General features: G+C 36.0%; 1 protein-coding gene across 1 annotated transcript in view; it reads right to left on the bottom strand.

Moving 5' to 3' along the window:
* Positions 1-1,164: 1,164 nt before the first annotated feature.
* Positions 1,165-25,545, bottom strand: part of LRRC9 (leucine rich repeat containing 9) — a 152,439-nt gene continuing 128,058 nt past the window's right edge. Inside the window, exons 25-31 of the mRNA XM_006891820.1 lie at positions 21,108-21,247; positions 16,025-16,161; positions 13,916-14,133; positions 12,005-12,073; positions 9,320-9,460; positions 6,021-6,162; positions 1,165-1,262 (exon numbers count right to left, since the gene is read on the bottom strand). Coding sequence (XP_006891882.1) covers positions 1,165-1,262; positions 6,021-6,162; positions 9,320-9,460; positions 12,005-12,073; positions 13,916-14,133; positions 16,025-16,161; positions 21,108-21,247 — 945 coding nt within the window. The remainder of the gene's footprint in view (positions 1,263-6,020; positions 6,163-9,319; positions 9,461-12,004; positions 12,074-13,915; positions 14,134-16,024; positions 16,162-21,107; positions 21,248-25,545) is intronic.

The raw sequence follows: 25,545 nt of genomic DNA, 5'->3' as shown, positions 1-25,545 counted from the left end.
ATCTAAATTATTTGATTGATTTATCATATATCTTAGGACTACAGTTTAGAAAAACTATTTCAAGTGAGTGATAACTATTCAAGGTCAAAATTTTAAATGTCTATGCTCAATTTACCATGAATTACTGTAGGCACATCATCTACAATAAGGATTTTTAGGTAAAAATTGTTTTCTTTCTTCTTAATCTTGGTGCATAAGTGACTAGGTGGCCAAATTTAGAAGCTACTATTAATGATCCCAATTTATATCTTGAAACAGTTTTGGGTGCAGACTGCTCTCAAGAGATTGGTGGGGGGTGTGTGTGGTGTTTTTCTTCTAATGCAGGGCTAAAAATGTAATCTCTACATAAACTAGCAAAAATCATCTTGCTTTTGTAATAACTGTGTTTGGTAATAAATGTATGCTCAGTTTTATGTAACCCCCAAATGAATACTTTATAAAGTATGCTTACTTCCAAAGATTGCCTTTCCTTAATATTTTCTTATAAAGATCACAATGGAATTTTATAATTCTTATTTACAGTACCAGAATTAAGTATTAGATTCTCTGAACATTGTTTTATGTCACTTTTATCTTCTCAAACTGATGTATAAGACATTCATGATTTTTCTAATAAAGACATTCAAAAGATTAAGATGTTTAACTCTACAGAAAGCCTAAAAAGCTGAATTCACCAGGAATGATAGACTATCTTCTTTTTTTTTTATTTAGGTTAGTTTGTTTATTTTTCATTTCAATGAACATCTACAGAGATTTTGGAATTCCATTCATTCATTGTTGCACCCTTCTCCCCGCACACCCCCCTCCCCCCTCCCCCCACCGTTGCTCCTCTCCTTGAAAAGCAAAAGAAAAACTCCCTCACTGGTACACAATCCCCCCGCACCTCCCCAAACCCCACCCCCACCCCCAAATATAGTCCACTCTGCAACCCTCATTGCATACTCCTACAATAAAAATAATGCCCTAAAATATAATACTTTTAGACTATTCTCTCCCCCATAGACTTCAATGCTGTAAACATATTTCATCCAGTTTTTCTCAGTCTTACCCCCACCCCAATAGCATTTGGATAGACTATCTTCTAATGCATCTAAAGTGCTTCAGAAACATAAATAACATGATTGTCTTATTCATATTTTTTCACCCACGACTGTCCACTAGGTTTTACACAACTACTAAACAGTAATAATTTCTTTTCATATGTTCTTTTCTCTTTAGGCAGTTACATCCGATTTGATCTGGAAAAGTGGTTGCTGGGTATCCTGTAAGAAAGAAAGCACTTATGAGTGAAATGCTGGTGGCATAATTGCTTAGTACATTAGGTAATTCTGCAGTAAACACTTTTCAATGATGATAGAAATAAACTAAGCTTTGAGAAAGGTTTGCTGAATGAAGGAGGAGCCTACATTCTAGTGTAGACATTTTTTTTCTAATTTCAGAGGAAATGGATAATTGTTAGTAGCAGCATTTCCTACTCTTATACATGACTAGAAAATATAGGAAGAATTTTGAAAGCATAATAAGAAATGATATTAAAACTTAGAATAGCTTTACCCTTCATCTTCTTGGTGGTTCTGGTACAGCGTCACAGTCTGAGGTGTGATATTCTGCTGTGTTAAAAAAGTTGGAGAAAAATTTATCCCTTTGAGTTGCCGTAAAGTTACTTCTGCATGAACGCTTCGAGGATTATTTGCCAGAATTCCTGTGTTCTTGTTTTTTTGGTCTGAAATTAGGAATTCAGGCAGTTAAAATTATACAATAATGAGAATGATTAAGAGAAACAATTTGATTGTTCATCTAAATGTATGCTATACGTTCATAAGATGGTACATTTTTTAAAATATGGAATTGGGATAAGTTCTTTATTTTTTTTGTCCCTGCCCTTCACATATGTGGGATACATTCTTAGTATCTAGTATTGCTTACATTTTTCTAAGCAAGTGTAAACACAATTCTTTCTAGATAATTTTTAAAAATATAAAGAGTTGCTTGCCGTTATAAATGAAGAGATAAAATTATATATTCTTCAGAATAAATTCTAGGGTAACCTAGTCAGAGTTAAAAAAAAATCACAAGACTTTTTTTAGAAAATCCTGAACAAGAGCTGTACACAAATATTACAGACATATGAGAAGGACATTATGGAAAAGAATGTTGGGTTGGATTACTGGTGGCATTCCCAAAGGTGATATTTTATAGTTAAGAAGACTTATAATAACTTAGAATGTTTGGTTTTTATCACTCTTCTGTCAATATTCCACAGCATGTTAATATGACATTAGAAGCTATGCTACTGGTATTTCAATTGAGGGACAGGTTCAAGAAGTTTCCTGAGTAAGACATATCAGGAAGACCTAGAGATTTACTTTCTAAAAAGTCTGCCCTTGAAAACCTTATGAATAGCAATTGAACACTGATATAGTGACAGGAGATAAGCACCCCCAGGTTGGAATGCACTCAAAACACATCTGAGGAACAGCTGTCTCCTTAAGGTAGAATCGACCACACTGATGAGCAAGAAATAATCCATCTGCTGATGTGTGGCACAAGTCAAAAGAAGAAGAAAGAGCTAAAAATATGAATTCATAAAAAGAATATGGAATGTACAGAGTATGAATCCAGAAGCACTGGAAGTCAACAAAAATGAAATTAAATGCTTAAAGATTGAATCACATCGTCTATTATGAAAGTAGAATATATGATTTGAGAGTAATAGTAGTATGTTTTCATGTGGTTTAAGGACTGAAAGAAACACATCCTAATTTAGAGAAAGCAGCAAAATGAAGAGGGATGGCATTACATTTCAAGACCTAGTCTGGAATATAACACTGTCAGTGATAAGACAATATCTATAAGCTTACAAGCAAGAGCTGTTGATAGTTAAATTGTTCACATTATACACCAACCACTGATGCCTAAGTTTGCAGTTTGAAAGTGGTCAAATATGTAATTAAGATACATTGATAATTACTAGTGATTGCAATGGAAATTTGGTAACAAAGAATGATCAATAATAAGAGACTCCTCAGGACAAAGACAGATAGTCCCCTCTTGTTGAAATTTTATAGCCTTGGAAACAAAAGACAGGAACTGCTATGAGTTGGAGCCAATTCAACAGTAGTGAGTTAGTACATCTGTATTTCAATGAATGGGCCACACAGGAGTCAAACTGACTACATCAGTGGAAGGAAACTATGTAGAAGCTCAATACCATCAGTCAGAACTAGACCAGGGGCTCACTGCAGTCAGAGCATCAATTACTCATTTGTAAGTTCAAGTTGAAACTGAAAACAAAACATGTGCTTGAGAGCCAAAGTACCATCTTGAGTATATTCTACTAGATTTTAGAGATCATCTTAAGAAAATATTTGACACATTGAACAAAATTGACAGAAGACCAGATAAATTGAGGGACAACATCCATGAAGGAAAGATATTAAAAAGACAGAAAGAAAGAAAATACCAAAATGCATGTTAGAAGATATGAAACTCGTTCCTGAACAGAGCAGCTAAAACAAATGGAAGAAATGGTGAGGTAAAAATGCTGAAAAGAGTATTTTAAATGGTGATTCAAGAAGCTAAAGAAAAAAATTATAATGAAATGTGCAAAACCAAAAGGGGGACACATACGTTCTATTTCCCAAAAGGAAAGAACTGAAGAACAAAGTCAGGTCTCAAGTTACACTTTTGACAGATTCTATGGGCATAAAATGGAACAGTGAAGGAAGCATCAAAAGAAAATTGAAGTGACAGAGTCACTGTTCCTAAAGAAGTGAGGAAGGTTCAAACATTTCAGGAGGTAACATATGATCAAGAACTGGTACTAAGGGAAGACCTCAAAGCTGCAATGAAAGCATCAGTGGGAAGAAGGCACCAGGAAGTGACAGACACCAACTGTTTCAACAAATGGATAAAACACTGAAGGTGTTCACTCATTTATGCTAGTAAACTTGAATGAAGGAATCTGGCCAATTGGAATAAAAATAACTACAGTCTTCTGTATTAATTACATATCAACATAAAGAAAGCATATACCTTTAAAACCTGACCAAATGCCTTTAAAACCTGACCAATAAGTGGCATTATGCTAAACAGGGAATAGACTGGATTTTTTTAATAGGTTCATTTTACTTCGATTCACAATTAATGTCCACGGAAGCAATGGTCAAGAAATCAAAATGTAATGTATGGGCAAATTTTCTGCACAAGACTTAAGACTAAAGAAGAACTGATAGATCTGAATTAGATGTCGGTGAAGAATAGCAAGTATACCACACGCTTTCAGAAGAACCAATGAGTCTGTCTTGGAAGAGTACAGACAAAATGCTCCTTAGAAGTGAAGATGATGAGACTTCATCTTACGTGCTTTGGGCATGTTATCAAAAAGAAGCCAATTCTCAGAGAAGAATGTGATACTTGGTAAAGTAGACGTTTAAGTAAAAAGCAAACCCTCAAAGAGATGGACTCACATAGTGGCTGCAGAGTGGGCTCCAAGACAATAGTGACTGTGCGGATGACACACACCAAGCTCATTATGACTGGAACTGACGGGACAGAACTTAGTAACAGCAACATGCCTAACTCTGCTAACAGTTAAATTTGCGATGGGAAAGTCTGCTGTTAGGGACCTCTCTAAAGTACTCAAGAGCAACAGTGTCTCTTTGGAGACGAAGGTGCGCCTGATACAGGCCATGGTCTTTGCAATCACTTGTTATGCATCAGAGAGTTGGACTATGACTAGGAAGGATAGAAGGAGAATTGACGCCTTTGAGCTGTGGTGCTGGAGAAGAGTATTGAATGTACCATGGACTGCCAAGAAAACAAACAGATTCATCCTAGAGAGGGTTAAACCAGGCTACTCCCTGGAGGCAAAGATTCTGGGGCTTTGTCTGACATACTTTGGACATGTTGCAAGGAGAGACAGGTCTTTGGAGAGGGACATCATGCTGGGTAAAGTAGAGGGACAGTGCAGGAGGGGAAGACCCTCTATGAGGTGGATTGATTCGGTGACTGGAGTAATCGGGATGGGTGTGTCAGAGGCAATGCGATTGGCACAGGATAGAGCAGGGTTTAGGGCTGTTGTACATAGGGTCGCTATGAGTCGCAAATGACTCGATGGCACATAACAACAACAACAACAACAGGTCTTCTCTAGGATAAAAATCTTGAAAGCATAAAAATATAGAAAAATGCAAAATAAATTGAACCAATAACATCTTAGCAGAATAAATTATAATGTGTTTCTAGTAACTGGATTCCTTTTCAATCCTCAATCCACATATAGTAGTACTCCAGTAATCTCCCTAGGCTCTTAGATAACTTTCTAATTATTGTAGTATCCTGAATATCAAGTTGACTGTCTGTAAGTGATTGGAGAAAACAAATGGGAGATTTAAGCCTCCTGAGGAAGTGAAAAATGTAGCAGGATCCTCAATTTTGCCCAACTGATAGCCAAAGATGTGTAATTGGGCAAAGGTCTTGTTTTACAAATAAATTAAAATGCATATAACAAAGGACTTTTAAGTCCTGCCCTCCTCTTCCTTTCAAGTTGCATTCCTTGAAAAGCTTGCCAATTCTTAACTTTATGAATATTGACTAATAGTTTCAAAGAAAAAGTCTGAATTTCTTTGTAGCCCAGGATTTTACTATGACCAATATTTTTTTAAAATTTCAAACTTCTCCGTATTTAGGAAATCTCAATGAACTAATTTTAATAGCAGTTTGCTATGAAATACACAAAATTAAGGAAAGAGAAGTACAGAAATAATTGTAGAAGTATGACAGGGCTCAACCGGTGAGCAAATGCTAAATTACAATACAGTAATTGGAGTAGTTTCAGAACAAAAAAAACAAGAACAACATTTGCATCTCTGATTTCAGAATAAAAACCTGAACCTTGAACAGATAAGCATTAGATGAAATGCAAATTTAAAGTGGATAATTTTAATCAAAGAGATTTTTTTCCCCTTTCTAATAAAGTGCTTCTTTTACATCTACTCTGAAAGTCTTTGTCCAGATACCTTCAGCTTCAGAAGTTAAAGTGAAGTCAGATCCCAAGTAATGGTTAAATCCTCCAGGCAGAATGACATTCGCTATCTTTACAGGAGGACCTTTCACTGGGAATGACCCACCATCCATTGGAGAGTTAGCAACAGGAATAAACTGTGCATGATAAAATAAAAGTTAAAAATGTGTTACTTCCAAAACTCAATAACTTTTGTCCTTATCTCAAGCAACAATTGATTAGCAATTTAAATTTTGTCTCCATCGGGGATTATGTGCTATCCTAAACCCAGAGTTGGTATTAGGAAAACTGTAAAACAGCCTTTTTAGGCCTTTAACCTCCCCAGAACCTTCTGTCCTGTCTTTTCAGATTGTGTGTTATACTCACCACTAGAATAGAGGGCTCGATGACACTGCCTTCCTTCTAAAATAAGGGTTAAGTGTGGTATTATGAGAAATAAAACCTTTTCTCTTTGTAATGTTTCTTTGTTTTTATTAGTAGAAATATCTGAATGTAAAAGCTGTACTTTGCAAACTTTTGTATTCCTCGTATTATCTCATTAAATGCCTATAATGAATTAGTTGTTTAAAACAATAAAATGGGACTAAGTGGGGAAAAAACCCTAAAAAATAAGTTTTAGTGAAAGTACTAACTTTAAACTAGTCAAGGAGTAAAAGAAGTTTCAGATTTAGCAAATGGAGGAGACAAGATTTTAAGATGAATATTAAATAATGAAAAATAAGAAATGTGCCTTGAGAGGCACATCACAAGCAGTAGTCAGTGTTAAAGAGAGGGGCTGACACAGGCTGCACCAGTGGACACAAATATGGTTGTGTGGACGGTGTGGGACTAGGCAGTTTCCTTTTATTGTACTCAGGGTTTCTATGGGTTGGAAAAGGCTCATTAGCACTTAACAATTTATACTTGCTTTGCCTTCATTAAGACTGGCTTTGCTTATACTTTCAAGCATATGAATTCAAAATATATGATCTAGCTCATTCAGACATGTAGGTTTTCCATTTTGTATAAAACTAACAATTTCCTTCATTTTCAGGTTATCCAGAACTGTTGTTTTGTTCTGGGGCCACAGGTATTTTACTAAAACACGGTAGCTCCAGATTCCCTAACTTATTTGAAGGAGTGTCTTCTCTTCTTAAACCTAGAATACTACCAAATTTTCTATTCAAAGAAATCCTGAAATATTTTTATATAAAAGAAACCTTAGGTTTCATTTATTCTTCATCTGTTATGAAAAAAGAAAGAACATAAGCACCTGAAATAAAAAACCCGAAACACCTTAGGCTGATAAGCTGAACAGCTAGAAGGGATATCTCTATTTTATTTTAGCAGTGAAAATAAAAATCATTATTATTGAATTGAAAATAGATTTTTCCAAATGAGAGGCTTAAAATACTCCCTTCAATTCACGAATGGAGCATAGATAAAAAGAGAAATTTTAAATAAAGACTAGTTGAAAATAGGGTTAAATTTTTCATAGGTTTTGATTGCTTTTGCCAAAAACGAAATGATCTTTGTAACATTGCACTTTACAGCTACTATGACTTATGACAGAAACTCTCTAGACAGTGAAAATAAACAAACAAGGTTTATTTTAATAATAAATGAGGCTTAATTTAAAAATCAGGAAGTAATTAAAATTAAATGTATGATTCATATTTATATTTATGTTTCTTTATAAGTACGTGCATTTGCCAATCTTTTGATGAGGGGTTAAGACTTTTCCTGAAAGTAATGCTCTCTTGATTGTTGTTTTATAGGATTTTACTGTTATATGCCATATGAGTTCTAATTTTGGTTTAAAATAGCATCAATTTAAGGATATGTGAAATTTGAACACAGGAATTTTTAAAGCAATTTCCCATATTTTGTCTGAATTTTACCCATGTTTTACAAAGTGTTTTATTTCCCCCTCCTATCTACTGCATTGTGTGTGTGTGTGGGGGGGGGGTTGTGTGTGTGTGATATCTTTGTGTAGATTTTCCAAAGCATCCCATTTGGTTACACAGAGAAATGCTGTTAGGTGCCATGGAATCGACTACAACTCACAGTGACCCTACTAACAACAGATCTGAAACTGCCCTACGTGGCACCATCCTCATAACCAGCCCAATATTATTGTCACTGTGTCAGTCCATCTTACTGGGGGTCTTCTCCCCCTTCTCTCACCTTCCACCTTCTCAGCATGATATCTTTTTTCCACAAACAACATAATAAAGAACTGGCATAGCAGATTTTAAAAAACCACATCCAAGTCATTTAATAAGCATATGAACCTACTGCTGAGGGTAGAATGGCTAGGGAGGAGCCTACCCCAGTTTCCCTGGAGTAAGGTAGCTTATTCTACAGGGCAATGAAGAATGTCCGGTGAGGTGGTTAGGACTACACCATTAGAGGGACATCTACAGTTTACTTGGCACCTTTTGTTCCTGGACTGCAACACCCTCTTTTGCTTAAATCCAAGATTGATTTAATACTTTCCCTGCCCCACCCTAGTTCAAGTCTATAAAGTATTTCTCCTCAGTTATTCTTAAAAGCTTCTTAACTGGTTTCCCGCCTCCAGATTCTGATTAAAGGTACAGTTCTAATAACATCACCCCCCTCTTCAAAAGCTACAGATGACCGCATTTCCTAATGACATGCTTTGGGGATTCTCCCTCCTCTCTAATCACATTCCTGCTATGGCCATATTCCCCTTAAAAATACATTGACAAAATACTGAGTTATTCTGCAAGTACACAAGAAAAAGCGTGTACTTCTCCTCAGTTGAATAAATTAACTACGCAGTCCAGAGACTTACTCTCAGAATTCTCTCCTTTCCTTCCTATCTGCCTAAGTGGAAACCAATTTGTTCGTTTCTGGGAGGCAGAAGAGACAGCGTGGGGGGAAAAATGTGTAACAATGAATGAAAGAAAATCTAACCTCTCTGTAAATGCTCATTAAAAATTATAATGAAAATAAAATTTTATTTTAAAAAGTATTATTTTTGTAACTTCCTACCATCATCACCTGAGATACTAAAGATGATGTACAAAGATATTAACTAATTTTCCATATATCAAGGTCATTATTAGAAAAAGGAACTTACTTCCTCAGAATTTATGTGTGGACCTCTGTGTGTGTGTGTGTGTGTGTGTATGTGTGCTCTATTTGCAAATCAAACTGTCTTTCATGTAACCACAAAATAGATACTAATATACAGAAACACCAAACCTCAGGTTTAAGCCATTAAATAAAAATATGCATATTAATAATTTATAGACTTAAAAGCAAAATCTTAAAGACTATAATTATTACCGCGTTTTTCTTTGTCTGTAGTTCAGAGAAGTGAAATTCAGCTTTTGTCCTATCATCTGAACTTATAGGAATACCATCTAACATCTGTAAGTTTGGCAGTCGGAATATGAGCAGGTGGCGATGTAGCACTTTTCTACAAATCTGAATAAAGTTTAAAAAATTTTTTTAAAGTTAAAAAGATTTAGTCAAAAGCAAAACAAAACAAAAACATACAGAGAACTCTGACAGAGCAGGAAATACAGCATAGACAACAAGAATGGGATAAGTTTATCAATTCTATTAGATGCTACAAAGATAAGCACTGTTTTTGAAACACATCTCAGTCTTAATTTCTTGCCATGCTAAATGAAGAACTGTTTACTTCTTTCCTATTAAGACTATCCAATTGGAAGTATAGCCTCTTTAGGGTGTATAACATTACTCACCAACTGCAGGCAATACCCAAGTCATAAACAGAATTATATTAGAGGAGTTCACCTACAAGTAATTGGTAAATGATACTTTTCCAGGGGTATAATTCAATACCTATCTGTTAATAATATGATTCATCAATTCATAACATCAATCTCCCCTAGAAAATGTTTCCATATGTGCACAGGAAGATCTTCTGAAAAGAGTCAATATGATAGACCAGAGTTCTGAATCTCAAGGAGATTCTGCTTACAAGGTTGGCTCTTGGCTCATGTCTGAGTTCCTGGATTCTGGGAGATTTCTCGCAAATCGTTAAGCGATAAGCATGGTTCACCATATTTAGACAATAAGTAGAACTACACAAATATGAAGAATACCTGATTTCCTCTTGTTTGGTGGCATTGAGTTGACTAGGACTCATTGCAACCCAAAGAACCTAAGATCTGAGAACCTTGCCTTATCCTGTACCATCTTCACAATCTCCATCATACTCAAGCCCACTGTGGCAGTCACTGTATCAGTCTACATTGTTGAGGGTCTTCCTCTCCTTCCCTGACCTTCCAGTTTTCCCAGCATGATGTTTCTCTCGAAGGATCAATTCCTCATGAGAATATGTCCAAAGTAAATGAGATGAAGTTTCACCATCCTTGCCTCCAGTTGCACTTTCTTCAAGACATACTTGTTTATTCTTTTGGCACTCTATGGTATATTCCTATTCTTCACCAATGCCACAATTCAAAAGCATCAATTATTCTCATGTCATCCTTAATCACTGTTCAACTTTCAGATGTATAGGAAGCAACTGAAAAGATTATGGCTTGGATCAAGTGCACCTTAGATTTTTTCAATACAACACCTTTTGATTTCTTGACTGCTGCTACTGTGAGCTTTAATTACGGATCCAAGTAAAAGAAAATCACTAACAATTTCAATCTTTTCTCCATCTATCACTATATTTTTTTACGGGTATAGAGGTGAGGATTTTTGTTTTCTTAATATTGAGATGTAATCCTTTTTGAAGGCTGTAGTTTTTAATCTCCTGCAGTTAGTGTTTCAGGTCTTCTTCATTTTCAGCAAGCAAAGTTATATCATTTGAATAATGCAGGTTGTTAATGAGTCTTCTTCCAATCGTGATGACACATTCTTCCTAATACAGTATCAGTCAGACTTAATATAAAACTGGTTATTCAATATAGTGAACTACTGGCCCCAAAATTCACTGCTGTTGAGTCAGTTCGACCTCACAGTGGCCCTCAACACACTGTCAGTCTTTATTGGAGGAAACTGCCCCTCTTCGTTCTGAAGAGTGGCTGTTGGATGTGAATTGTTGACCTTTTGATTAGCAATTCATTATATTATGCTGCTGCTGTTGTTGTTATGTGCCATTGATTCAAGTATGACTCACAACAACCTTAGGAACAGTCATGCTGAAACCTGCCGTATCCTGTGCCGTCCTCATTATATCGGAGACACTAGAACCCACTGCTGAAGTCACAGTGTGAGTCCATCTCGTATCACACTATTGTTGTTAATATCACTCCAGGGATAGACCCATGAGCCAATGAATACAACACAGAATGTTGAAAACAGATCCTTTTATATGTGAAATGTTGTTGTTTTTAGATGCCACTGAGTGAACTATGATTCACAGTGACCCTTTGTACAACAGATATAAATCTTGCCATATCCCACACCTCATGATCTCTGATATGCTCCAGCATATCATTAAAGTCATTGTGTCAATTTATCTTGTAGAAGGTCTCCACACTTTCTCTGATCCTCAACCTTTCTCTGCATCTTTTTCCAAAGTCTTCTGCTGACAACATGGTCAAAGTATGTGAGCCAAAGTTTCACCATCCTTGCTTCTAAAGAAGAACTTCCTCCAAATCAAACGTGTTTGTTCTTTTGGCAGTCCGTGGGACATTTAATACTCTTCGCCAACAACACAATTCAGGGGTATCAAGCCTTCTACCATCATCCTAGTCATTGACCAAAGTTCAGATGCACAAGAAGCAACTGAAAAACTATGGATTGATATTTTTACTTGGTCCATCTTAAGTCTTTCAACTGACATCATTGCTGTTTATCATTGTGAAGGGGTCTCTGACAGCAGATTTTCTCAACACAATATATTTTTTAATAGTAGTATTATAAACAGATGGAAAAAGACTTTAATCAATAAACTGTATTAGGATAGCTGTCTATGTATAAAATTTCTTTGTCAAACTACATAAAAATAAACTAGATATAATTATTAATACCTTGACTACTCACCGGGTTGCCATAAACTGTAAGCTCTCTGAGAGAAGAGATGGCATCAAGCTTTTCCAGTTCTGCCATATCCTATTCAAAAGTTCATTGAATCAATACATCATTATTTAGTTTCAATATCTTCTAATATTTGTAGTAGCTATAAGTAAGTGCTAGATTGCATCTTTCTCATACTTGGCATCCACTGAAGTGAATTTGTTTGACAATATTCTGTATTGTTGACCAAAGACAGATCTGTATGTTACATATTCCAAATTCACAACTGACAAACAATAGCATTATAATTTGATAGTAGTACTTGCAAGAAAGGACTAAAATTTTCTCAGAAAACTTTTTATCTATTCTAGAGTTTAGATAATATTTGGTTATTTCTCCAAAGTATTGACTCAGGAGTGTGGAAACAGCTGAGTACATCCAATCTAAATAATTTCAAGAGTATTTCTTAAACATAACCTTAACTATAAAGAAACCCATGATGAGTCTTCATCCTGATACACCTTTTGGGAGTATAGCTGTAATTCCTTGCCTTCCACTTTTGGGTGGGATAATTTACTATTAGCCACTTAAAATTGGTGAAAGCTTGCAAATGTATTTTAGTTTTTCCATAATTATTTCCAAAATGTAGTTTCTGACAAAAATTAGTTAAAGAGATCAGCCAAGTCCATTTGTAGACAGAGTAATAAAATCAAGTTTTCTTGGAAGGCAAGACCAGAGAAATCACTGAACAAAAGACACAGACCCTAGGTATCCTTGAAAATATCTGGAAAATTTCTTACTCATGCCAGTCTTATCATGCCAGACAATCCCTTGCTGGTTCAGCTGCCATCACTAGAAAGTTTTCAAATATGGTAACCACTTCCCTTCACCTTTCAAAAGCCAATGGCTACACACATGCATCTTCAACTAAAGACTTAGCCCCAACTGAATTTTTTTAAAAAAACCCCAGACCTGCACACCAGATTCTGATTGGTTCTAACAAGAGGCTTCCGGCCTACAGCTCATTGCTAGACTGTTTTGTTAGGTTTATTTTGTTCAGAACTGTGTGTGAGCTGATTGGTTTGGATGCAATGCATCCTGAACATTTATTCAGGAGAGTTTGGCCTGGTTCAGTTGGGGCAGCAGTCTAACAGGGACCAGATGAATTCTGAGTAGGTAAAATGTAAGCAGAAGAAGAAAAGCCAAGCCAAAGCATTGTCAGGAGTTTATTCAAATGCCAGGTAGGCCAAGTAACTTGCTAAAAGTTAAAGTCTTGAGGAAGAAAGGTCTCTAAAAGGAATTGAAATTTAGAAATAGCTAAAGGAATTCCTCTAAAGGAATTGAGATTTACAAACAGCTTGCACCAAGACAATCTGGAACAAGTGAGCTGTCTTGGAGAGGTCTGCTAAGAAGATATTTAGAGCACTTAGAGCTCACTTTGATTAGTGGATGGGTGCTTATGGATTGGTCAGGTTTGTTAAGTCTAGAAGTCGGGCAGCCATTTATCTATCACAGAACATTTCGTTTTTGTTAGGTGCTGTCAAGTCCAGTATGACTCAGTGACCCTGTGAATAATTCTGAACTCTGTCCTATCCTGTGCCTTCCTCATCAGCTCTGACATACCTCAGTTCATTGCTATAGTCAGTCACTGTGTCAATCTATCTTGTTCACGGACTTCCTCTCTTTCACTGACCCTCCACCTTTCCAAGCATGATGTTTCTTTCTAAGGAATAGCCTCTCCCAGAAAGATGGCCAAAGTATGAAAGATAAAGCTTTGTCATTTTTGCCTGCAAGGAGCACATATGCCCTAGATATAAATATTATAAATGATAAATAACACACTAGCAATATTTAATTTTGTTTGCACACTTTCTGTTTGCAGCTCAGAGGAAATATGGCTTGTTAATTTCATAATAATAAAACCCAAAATATTGTTACCTGGATTTTATTATACCCTAGGAAGAGTTTCTCAAGCTTTAACAAAGGTTGTAACTTGCTCAGCTCTCGGAGTCTGTTTTCCTCAAGGTGAAGTGCCAACAATGAGCTTGGCTTGGCAAAGGCACTATCATGAAATGCTCTGATGCGGTTATGGTCAACTACCAATTCCTGCAGGACTACTAAATTGTCAAGTCCTTCAACCTGACTGATTTCATTTCCTGCAAAAAAAGTAAGTCATCATTTGTCAAGCGAGATCAAGCTTCCCTAATTAAATAAGCATTTAAATATTTTTTAATAAAATTATTTTTTTCAGCAGTAAGAGAATAAAAAAATAAATGTACATTTATCCCCAAAGAGAAATGGATATGGAACTTATAGGAAGGTAGCTGCAGAATTGGCATGATTTTGGCAAAATTTCTCATTTGTCTCTGAAATATCACTAACATGACCTTTCTTTTCAGTGTTTAAGTGCTTAAACTAAATGTTACTGATAAAAGTAGATCTATGAAGGTGTTACAGAAGGGTTTTCTGTGTCTATATGATTATTATAAAAGATAAAGAACTTATAAGCTAACTTGTTAAGCATGAAGAATACTATGGTGCACTAGATTATTTAAAATACTTTCTTGGCCATTGGCTTTGATTTTGATGCTTGACAGGGTGCAACTGTACTGACAATGTGAGTTAAATAGCACCTTTTGGATGAGAAAATGAAAGTAAGGTTTATAGATTATTAATGAGGGGATCAGTCAGTTTTGCCATGCTGCAGGGCTTAAACTAGGCAGGAAACAGGAATCCTACTACCACAAAACCCAGAAAACAGGAATCCAACTAAAACCAAAAAGGATAAAGCAGCGATTACAATACAACCCACTCGAAAGTCAGGAAGGAACTGACTCCACAGCAAACAGTATGTTGAGAGTTTTAATGATATGAGAAGTAAACTATTTTTGAGTGCTGTGGATAGTGCTATGCCCACTGCTGCTGAGTCGGTTCTCTATCACAGTGACCCTCCATGGATCTGGGGGGCCCTCTGAGGCTGTAAGTCATCATGCAGAATGAAGGCCTCATCTTTCTCCCATGGAGAAAATTAGCAGCCCAATCCATAACTGTGCTGTCATTAGGACTCCTAGAATTTACTTCAAAACCAGTTTTTAAAAAATATGTAAATATGGGGTATACGGCTCATTTAATTGCATCCTTTATGATTATGCACATGTAAAGCCCCTTCTGCAGAAGAGACCCACACCAGATGAGAAGTATTACTCATCTAGCATATGGGGACCAACATGTGATGGCCTGGATTGGACTGTTGAGTGCTGCCAGAAATGCATGTGGGAGACTGGGTATTGTTTGAAAACATGGGTACTTACACTGTTGCTGCTGCCTCTACTTTCAGTGGGCTCCAGAGGCCAACTAACTACTATGTGATGTCTGGGCCAACCTGGCAGCTCATGCAGCAAATCAAGAACCATGAGTATCCATTCAAATTGGAGGAGCAGGATGTCAGCACTCTGCCCTTGTCTTGCGCTTGAGAAAGGGGAATGAAATGCCATCCAACAAGTTGTGCTTCAGCTAGTATTAATGTGTAGATACCATTTTGGTAGCTGTTAACTCCAAGTTTAGCTTGAATTAAAGGATTTGGAGGGACCATCTAACTTAATTATTGCTAGTTTTGAAATTTCTTTATATAAGTAGGGTGGGATGGAACAGATGCAACAGTATAGAAGACCAGGCGATGGGGTCACATTTATCTGTGTTACTATGGAAACGATTTGAATATTTGTTTTATATACACTTTTATTCACTTTTCACACATGCTACTAAAGAATGTACCCAACTGCTGAGCAAGCACTTGTAGCTTGGTCAGGGGCAGAATGGGCCAAAGGTTAGTGCTGTGACCTGTTTTAAAATTAAAGTATCCTAACATAAAAAAAAAATGTAAATAACACAAGGGGAAAAAACTCCCTCAGTTCTCATTAAAATGTTTTTGGTAATAAGATTGACTGAAATGGATGTTAATACTTTTATTTTTGTTTATCAAAATAAGGATAATAAATATTATCAAAATAGGATAACAAATCAGTCTTTAATAATAACACTGCTCACCTTGTAGAAAGAGGAACTTTAAATTTCTCAGTCTGTTAAGTTGCAACTGAATTAAGTTGCAAATCCCATTGTAGCCCAAATGAAGAACTTCCAAACTCTGCATTATGGGAGACAAATTTTCACTGACCACTGTATCTCTGAAATACACACAAGTTAAGTCTGAGCCCACATGCTTCATTTCAAACAAGCTGTTTCATAAAAGACAGTCTGAAATATACTTAACACAGGTTAAAGTTTAAAAAAATGGATTTGCCAACAAATCAGAATTATATGGTGTTTAATTTCTTTCTTTTCCATGTAATTATAATTTTTCATTCTTTAAAAAATATTTTTTAAAATGTGGTAAAAGAAATACAGCTAGTGAAAAGCAATATTAGTATAAAAGGGAAAAAAAGCCCAAAAATACCGACCCAAACAATAAAAAATCTCGTACCAAATACCAACATATCAAACCTACCTCAACATAGCCAATTCCAACTCCTAATCAGCATCCAACAGTTTTCTGAGGCTCTAAGCCTTTATGGGAAGAGACTACTCATCTTTCTCCTATACAGTGGATTCAAATGGCCAACCTTTTGATTAGAAGCCGAACATGCCATGCACCATGCCACCAGAGCTTCTTAATAACCTGGCCCAAACCAATACAAGAACAAAAACCCATAATGTATCCATATTGGAAAGAAATGAGTACAACTTTTAAAATTTGCAGGTGACATGATCTTGTATTTAGAAAAATCTTAAAGACTCTTAAGGAACAAAAATGTTACTTGCACTAATAACTGGGTAAAAGATTAGTATACAAAAGCAAAGTGCATTTTTATATGGTGACAATGAAAGTTCTGAAAATTCTATCAATGTTTCTATTCATAGTATCAGAGATAAAATACTTTAGAAAAAAATTTAACAAAAAAATGTTCAAACACTGCTGAGAGAAATTAAAGATCTAAACAAATGGAGAGAATACTCCCGGTTTTTAGTTAGAGTTTAAGTATTATTTATTTAGTAGATTGCAATTCTTCACAAATTGATTGTACAGTCAATGCAATCTCTAAAAAAAAAATACCCAACAGACTTTTTTCAGAAAACAAGCTTATCCTAAATGTTCTATAAAATGAAAAGAAAGCAAGACTAGCCAAAACAATCTTGAAAAAGAACAAAATTGGAGAATTTGCAGTCTGTTTTTTATAAGTATTACAATACACCACAACAAGATAAAAGTAAACAACCCAAATGCAAAATGGGACCAGGGTATGAACAGACACTTCACCAAAGAAGACGTTCAGATGGCACACAAAACCATGGAAAAAATGTTCAAAATCCTTAGCTCTAAGAGAGATGAAAATCAAAACAACTATGAGATATCATCTCATCTCAGTAAGAATAGCAAAATTTAACAGAACAGCAAACAACAAAGGCTGGCGAGGTTGTGGAGAAACTGGAACCCTTATTCACTGTTGCTGGGAGTGTAAAATGGTGCAGCCACCATGGAAGGCAGTATGGTGCTTTCTCAAAAAGTTGGAAACAGAAATAACATTTGACCCAGCAATTCCAGTACTTGGAATATACCCCAAAGAAATCAGAACTGCCACCCAAGCAGATGTATGCACACCCACGTTTAGCATGGCTTTTTTCACAATAGCAAGGAGGTGGAAACTACCCAAGTAACTACAAAAGAATGGATAGAGAAGCTCTGGTATATTCACACAATGGAATACTATGCTGCATTGAAAAACAAGGAATGCATGAAATATTATTAAAATATTATTAATAATAATATTAATATTATTTAAAAAGTATTATTATTATTATTTTGAAATATTATTCAAAATAATATTATTCAAAATTGGTGACCCTGGAGGACATTATACTGAGTGAAATATCTCAGTCACAAAGGGACACTTCCCCTGTTGCAAAATGGACTGACATAGGGACTAGGGGGGAATGGAGAGTGAGAAAGATGGGATATATTAGGTATACTGCATTGAAACAGATGATGGAGAGAACTGTTTAAAAGGGATATATGATTAGGTATTATTGTCATGACGTGAGTGCAGAACGAAGGCTGCACAGTGGAGTGGACTTGAGGGGAGGGATTGTATAACAATGGAAGAATTTTCTTTTTTTACTTTTCAAAGGGAAGAGCGAACTGAGGGGGATATAATATTTTAAGAAATAAATAATTATTCTATAAAAAAGTATTACAATATAAACTTACAGTAACCAAGCTAGTCTGTTATTGCTATTAGGCTTCCTTGAGTAAGACTCACAGTGACACTATGAACAACAGATATGAAACCTATCCTATCCTGTGCCATCCTCACAATCTCTGACAGACTTGAGTCCTTTGCTGTAGTTACTGAGTCAATCCACCTGACTGAGTTTTTTCCCTCTGTCATCCCTCCACCTTTTCAAGCGTGATGCCTCTCTTTGAGGAATAGTCTTTCCTAGCAACAAGTCCAAAGTACGTGAGATGAAATTTTCTCATCTTTGCCTCCAAGGAACACTTCAGTAGTCTTTTCCAACACCACAGCTCAAAGCCATCAATTCTGTCATCTTAACTCACTCCAGCTCTCAGATGCATAGCAAGTGACTGAAAAGACCATGATACAAAACAGGCACACCTAAGTCCTCAAACTAACATCATTGCTCCTTAATAATTTGAAGAGATCCTTGACTTCAGAATTTCCTAGTGAAAAATGTTTTCTGATCTCATTGGTACCAAGTATATACTGATTGTGAATCCGAGTAAGATAAAGTCATTGACAGCTTCAGTCTTTTCTCCATCATTCATGATGTTGCCTATTGATCCAGAGGTGAGAATTGGTTTCCCCCTTAACTTTGAGATACACTCCATCTTTGATCTTCTGCAGTAAGTGCTTCAAATTGTCTTCACTTTTAGCAAACAAGGTTGTGTCATTTGCATAGCTCAGGTTATTGATGAGTTTTCCTTCACTCTTGATGCCACATTCTTTTTTATAGTCTTGCTTCTTCAATAATGTGCTCAACATAAAGACTGAATAGGTATGGAGAAAGGATACTACCCTGACATACACCTTTCTTAACTTTAAACTATATAGTGTTTCTTTGCTCTGGTTGCACAACAGCCTCTTGGTCTAGGTCTAGGTTTCCCTTGAGTATAATAAAGTGTTCTGGGATTCCCATTCTTAAATAATTTGTTTTGATCCACATAGTCAAATGCCTTTGCATCATCAATAAAGCACAAATAGACATCCTTCTGGTATTCTTTACTTTCCATCAGGACTCATCTGATATTAGCAATGATTCCCTGGTGCTATGGCCTCTTCTAAATCTAGCTTGAACTTCTGGTAGTTCTCTAGGCACTGTTCCAGCAGGTTTTTCAATGATCTTCAGCAGTATTTTGCTTGAATGTGATATTAAAGATGGTACAACAGCTCTATACCCTGCTGTATCCTGTGCCAATCTTATTGTCTCTGACACACATAGCCCCATTACCCCAGATACTGAATCAATCCATCTCATTGAGGGTCTTCCTCTCTTGCATTGTTCCTCCACCCTCCCATGCATGATGTCCCTCTCCAAGGACTGATCCTGCCTTGCAACATGTCCCAAGTCAGATGAAGCTTCAGAATCCTTGTCTCCAAGGAGCAGCCTGGTTTCACCTTCTTCAGGACAAACCTGTTTGTTCTCTTAGCAGTCCATGGTATATTCAACAGTGTTCTCCAGCACCACAGCTCAAAGGCATCAATTCTCCTTCTATCATCTCAAGTCTTTGTTTAGCTTTTTGATGCATAGCAAGTAATTGCAAAGACAACGGCTTGAATCAGGCACATCTTAGTCTCCAGACTGACATTGTTGCTCTTCAGTACTTTGTAGAGGTCTCAGACAACAGACTTTCCCAATGCAAACTGTCTTTGAATTTCCTGGCTGCTGGTACTAAGAGTATTGATCGTGGAGCCAAGCAAACTGAAGCGGTTAATAATCTCAATCTCTTCATTGTCTATCATGATGCTGCCAACTGCCCATGGTGAGAATCTTTGTTTTCTTTTCTTTCCTTCTGGTTTTTTTTTTTTTTTTTGAGAATCTTTGTTTTCTTGAATTGGGGCTTCAATCCATATTTAAGGCTACAGTACTTGGCCTCAGGCAGCAAGCACTTCAGATCCTTCTCAGTTTCAGCAAGTAGGGAAAAAAGCCAAATCCTGATATTAATGATATTGTTTAATAATTTCCACATTCTGTTGGATCACGTTTTGGAAATGGGAACAAATACGGATCTCTGTAAGTCAGGTAGCTGTCCTTCACATTTCCTAGCCTAGAAAGATGTAGAGTAGTAGCAAAAAAATAGGACAGATACATAGATCAATAGAATAAAATGGAAAACTAATATGTAAACCTCTACATTTATGATCAATTAATTGAGAATAAAGGCAAAGGACATTCAAAGTTAAAGGACAGTGCTTTAAACAAATGATGCTGGGACAACTGAACAATCACATGCAAAATTAATTTAGACATCACTTATCTCACAACATATACAAGATATAAAAGCAAAAGCACAAACTATTGTAAAGAAAACATGTGATCAGTACATGGAAGAAGGAAGGAAAATAATTACAAAGGAGTTTATTGGTGAAGTCTATTTTTCACATTAGCTATTTAAAAAAAAATATATGTCTCACCAATGGTTCATAGGTCTATTGCTAGTCTAATGGTTGGCCATCTGAGTCTACCCAAAGGCACCCTAAACAACAGGAGTGATTGGTTTGAAAGGTCACATCTGAAAACAAAGTGGAGAAGTTCCACTCTGAACACTTAAGAGGAATAACAACAACAACAACAACAATGCTAGGACTGTTAAATAAATTAGAGTATGTTATTAAATAGGGAGCTCTTGTGGCCTAGTAGGTAGGCCAGCTCACAGCAAGGGTGGCTCAAATCCATGGAGAAAGATGAACAATCTCTACTCATGTGATTCATAGCCTCTGAAAATTCTGTGAAGCGCCAGCTGTGTATTGGTTCCAACTCGATGGCAGTGACTTGAATTTTTACTTGAAATTTTGTAATTCCCACCCAAAATTAGAATTTTTTTTTAAAAGAATCATACCTGTTTATTTTTGTAGCTCCTTGCTGCCCATAGCCACTTGAAGATACTTTTTGGTAGAGGAGTTGTCTGTTAGTTAAATGAGTCTGAGGCTTTAGCCTGGGTATTATTGATTCAATATGATTATAGTTGAGACATAATACCTACAGAGAGGATACTCTGTTAATAAGACATTCAAATATAACTGTTTCTATAATGCTCTTTTGAGATTATTAATACACTAGAAATGACAAAAATAGTGTAGATATATTTGGAGTATGCAGCAAGATTTAATAATATGTTAATATTACAAATTATATAAATTTTTATTCATCTGGATTTAGCTTTAAAGTTGTCTTTTGTATTATTAGACATGCTAGAAAACTGCATTTCAATTAAATAATAGATACATTTGAAGGCTGCTCAATTTTCTTAATATACACAGAATTCTTTAGGCTTGATGTAGATGAAGTAATTCTTTAGAGGTACATTATTTTCCTCTGTAAAAAAACTTTGGTAATATATTAGGTAAGAAGAAAGAGTGCCTTAACAACCTTTTACCTTAAAACACGGGAAACCAAAGGACTCTAAGTCAAGCAGATAAACAAGAATAATAAAGATTAAGTTGATAATGAAGTGGAGAATAAATAATAGAGAAAATGAAAAGGTTTTTTGAAAAGATCAACAAAACTGACAAACCAGACAGAACTTGACCAGAAAAGGATGGCTTAAATTACCAGAATTAGAAACAAGAATGGGCATTAATAGATAAAAAAGATTAACAAATTTGATAACATATAAAAATAGAAAAATCTCTTGAAAAGAATTACTGACTCAAGTGATAAAAAAAGACAGTATAAATAGATATATAAAAGAGCTTAAATCAGCAATCAAAAAACTACCCATAAATAAATGGGCTTCATCCCTAAATTCTACCAAACATTAAAAAAAATTAATACCATTGATTCACAAATTTTCTCTAAAATAAAAAGCGGAAGAAACACTTTCCAACTTACTGTAGGAGATTAGTATTTCCCTGATACCAATAATAAAGAAATCTACATAATAATATCTTATAAACATAAAAGTTTTCAATCAAATACTGATGCGTTGTGCTCATAGTATATAAAGAACAATTCAAAAGCTATCCTGAAGTACAAAAAGTACAATGCTGTGAATGGTAGGATCATATGCATGTGCATACACAGAAGGCCAATTAATACAACTATTGTTCAAATATGCTCACCAATCACTAAAGCCAAAGATGAAAAAATGGAGAATTTGTATCAGCTTTTGCAGTATGTAACTGACTGAACATGTGGTCAAGATGTATTAATAATAATTGGTAACTGGAATGCAAAGTTGGAAAGAAAGAAGAACTGACTACTGGTTGGAAAAATATGGCCACGGTAGCAGAAACAAGGCAGGAGAACAAATGATAGAATTTTGTTCAAGTTATTCAAATTGTATTGAAATGTACAACCCCCTGGGTGAGGGAAATGGGAAGGATCTGGTGTGGAAAACATTGTATTTGAATTCTGTAAATAAACTAGTATAAAAAATTATTTATTCATTGCAAATATGTTATTAAAAACATAAATGATGGCTGTACACATGGATGCTGTTCTTCAAGATGGACTTAGGAATGGTCTTTTTTACTATAAATGCAACTCTATTTTTTCTCAATCCCAGCATAGGAGATCATACAATTGTCTGATTCAAAGTAGTGAATGCCAGTCCACCTCAGCTCACTAATGCCTAGTATGTTAGTTTTTATGTGTTCCATTTCTCTTATAACAATTTTTCTATATTTATACTTCATACATTTCTTGTTTCAATTATTAGTGGATATTTGCAACTGTTCCCCGTCATTTTGGTGTCTTCTGATATGAGAGACTAGCCTCCAGTGCTTTATCTAATAGTCTAAGTGTACTATACTGTTCATAGGGCTTTGCCAAGGCCTTTTACGGTCTTAGGTCCAAGCCATGGTCTTCTCAAGTGTTTGCTATGCATCTGAGTTCTGGATAAGAAATAAAGATTACAGAAGAAGAATATATACCTTTGAGTTGTGGCACTGAAGAAGAGTAATGAACATACTATTCAAGAAAACAAACAGGTATGTCTTGGAGAGGTTGAAACTCTAGCTCACTCACTTTGGGCATGGTGTCAGGGAGGGCCAGTCCTTGGAGAAGGATATCATGGTTGGAAGGGTAGAGGATTAGCACAGGAGAAGAAGACGATGGTTGAAATGGATTGACACAGTGACTATGGCAGTAGGGTCAGCTGTGTCAGATACAGTACGGTTAGCTGAGGATAGGGCAAGTTTCAGAGCTGTTGTTCATAGGGTCACTATGGATTGTAGTTGACTTGATGGCACATGACAACAACAACAATACACATGGATGTGATCTGATAGACAACAAAGGAGTAAGACTGACTACTTCTGCGGCAAGAGTTGATGAAGAAGCAGTTGACAAAATTCCAACATTGTTTCACAATAAAAACACTCAACAAACTAGGAATAGAAAGCTATGTAACCTGATAAAAGGCATCTGGCATCTACTGTTAAAACTCCTACTGTTAATGTTGTACTTAGTGGTGGAAGAGTGTATGCTTCTCCAAAAGATGAAGAACAAGATAAGGATGTGCACTTCTATGCACGTTGTACTGGAGGTTCTAGCTAGGGAAGTTTGGCAAGAAAGAAAATAAAAGGTATTTAGATTGAAAAGAAAAGTAAGCATACCCGTGCTTATTGCGGCTTGTTCACAATAGCTAAGAGCTGGAGACAACCCAAGTGCCCATCAACAAACGAATGGATAGAGAAGCTCTGGTATATTCACACAATGGAATACTATGCTGCATTGAAAAACAAGGAACTCATGAAATAGTATACAAAATGGGTGACCTTGGAAGACATTATGCTGAGTGAAATATCTCAGTTGCAAGAGGACAAATACTGCATAGGAGCACTGTTATAAAATGGGACTGGCATCAGGGTTGAGGGAAGACTAAGAAAAAGGGGATAAATAATGTATATTGCATTGAAACATATGAGGGAGAGAATTGTTTAAAAGGGATATATGATTAGGTATTACTGTCATGACAAGAGTCTGGAATGAAGGCTGCACAGTGGAGTGGACTTGAGGGGAGGGATTGTATAACAATGAAAGAATTTTTCTTTTACTTTTCAAAGAGAAGAGTGAATTTGGGGGGAGGGGGCTGGCAGGGAGAAAAGTGCAACAATGAATGAATGGAAGCCCTAAGTCTCTGTAAACTTTCATTAAAATTAATAAAAAAAATCTATCTCTAGTTGCAGATACCACTGGGAACTCTATGTTGTTGTTAGGTGCTGTCAAGGTGAGTACAACTCATAGCAACATTGTAAACAATGGATCTGAATCCTGTCCTAGTCTGTGCTATCCTACTAATTTATAAACAAACACTTCATGGGATTTGTATCTTTGCTTCAAGGTTTTTGAGCGATGGTTCCTTGAATCATTTCAGTAAACTGGCCTAATATTGTTCTCAATGTTCCTAGTTGGTTGTGTCATGCCAGGGGTTCTTAAAAGAGTAATTGGTCTCTGTTCATATGGGGCATAGGTGAGTTGGGTGAAAGAGGAATTACAGTGATTACCAATGAGGCAATAAATAGAAAAATCATCTCCTTTGCCATGAATCCAGAAGAACTGATGGTGACTGGCTATCACTGCTGAATGTTTTACAGAGCAGGGTTCAGGGCTGTTGTAAAAAGGGTCACTATGAGTCGCAAGCCAAATGACATCACATAACAATAACAACAATAGAAGACTCTGACCAAGAGGGAGAACTGAGAAACAGTTTCATTGATAAACAGTAATAAAGCAGACTTCTAGTTTTTATGAAGGTTAGGGGTATCCTGCCTAGCATGTTGTGTTATGTATCCTTTTGAACTTTGCACTTTTAAGAAACTGGTCTCCTAAAGGTAATTTTTAGTGGGAAGTGGGTAAGAACAGCCTAGACTACCCAGTAAAAACTATTTTGCTTGGCTCTTTTGAAGAATTATCTAATGCAGTCATTTTTGAGGAACAGAAACTGAGAAGCCCATTTTCAAATTCCTGTAAAATTACAAGGGAAATGGGAGAGCCAGAACAATCCCCCAAACAGAATAAACTATGAAGCCCTACAAATTCTCAATTTCAAAACATATTACAAAGAAACTGTTTGTGAAAGTGTGGTGCTGGCACAGGATCACCACATGTATCAGTGAAATGAACTTGAGAGTCCATAAATAATACACCTGTGGTCAAAACAAGGAGTGTGATTCTTTGCGTCTTTTGTGAGTTTTGCTAGTGGAGTATCGATTTTGTTGACCTTTTCAAAGAACCAACTCCTGGGAGTGTAAAATGGTGCAACCCCTGTGGAAAGCAGTATGGCGCTTTCTCAAAAAGTTGCAAATAGAGATACCATTTGACCCAGCAATTCC

The sequence above is a fragment of the Elephantulus edwardii genome, unplaced genomic scaffold (genome assembly GCF_000299155.1).
Source record: "Elephantulus edwardii isolate Elephantulus edwardi_28Jun2011 unplaced genomic scaffold, EleEdw1.0 scaffold00104, whole genome shotgun sequence".
NCBI lineage: Eukaryota > Metazoa > Chordata > Mammalia > Macroscelidea > Macroscelididae > Elephantulus > Elephantulus edwardii.
Note: the sequence above shows the minus strand (reverse complement) of the source record. Positions and strands in the feature narration are given on the sequence as shown.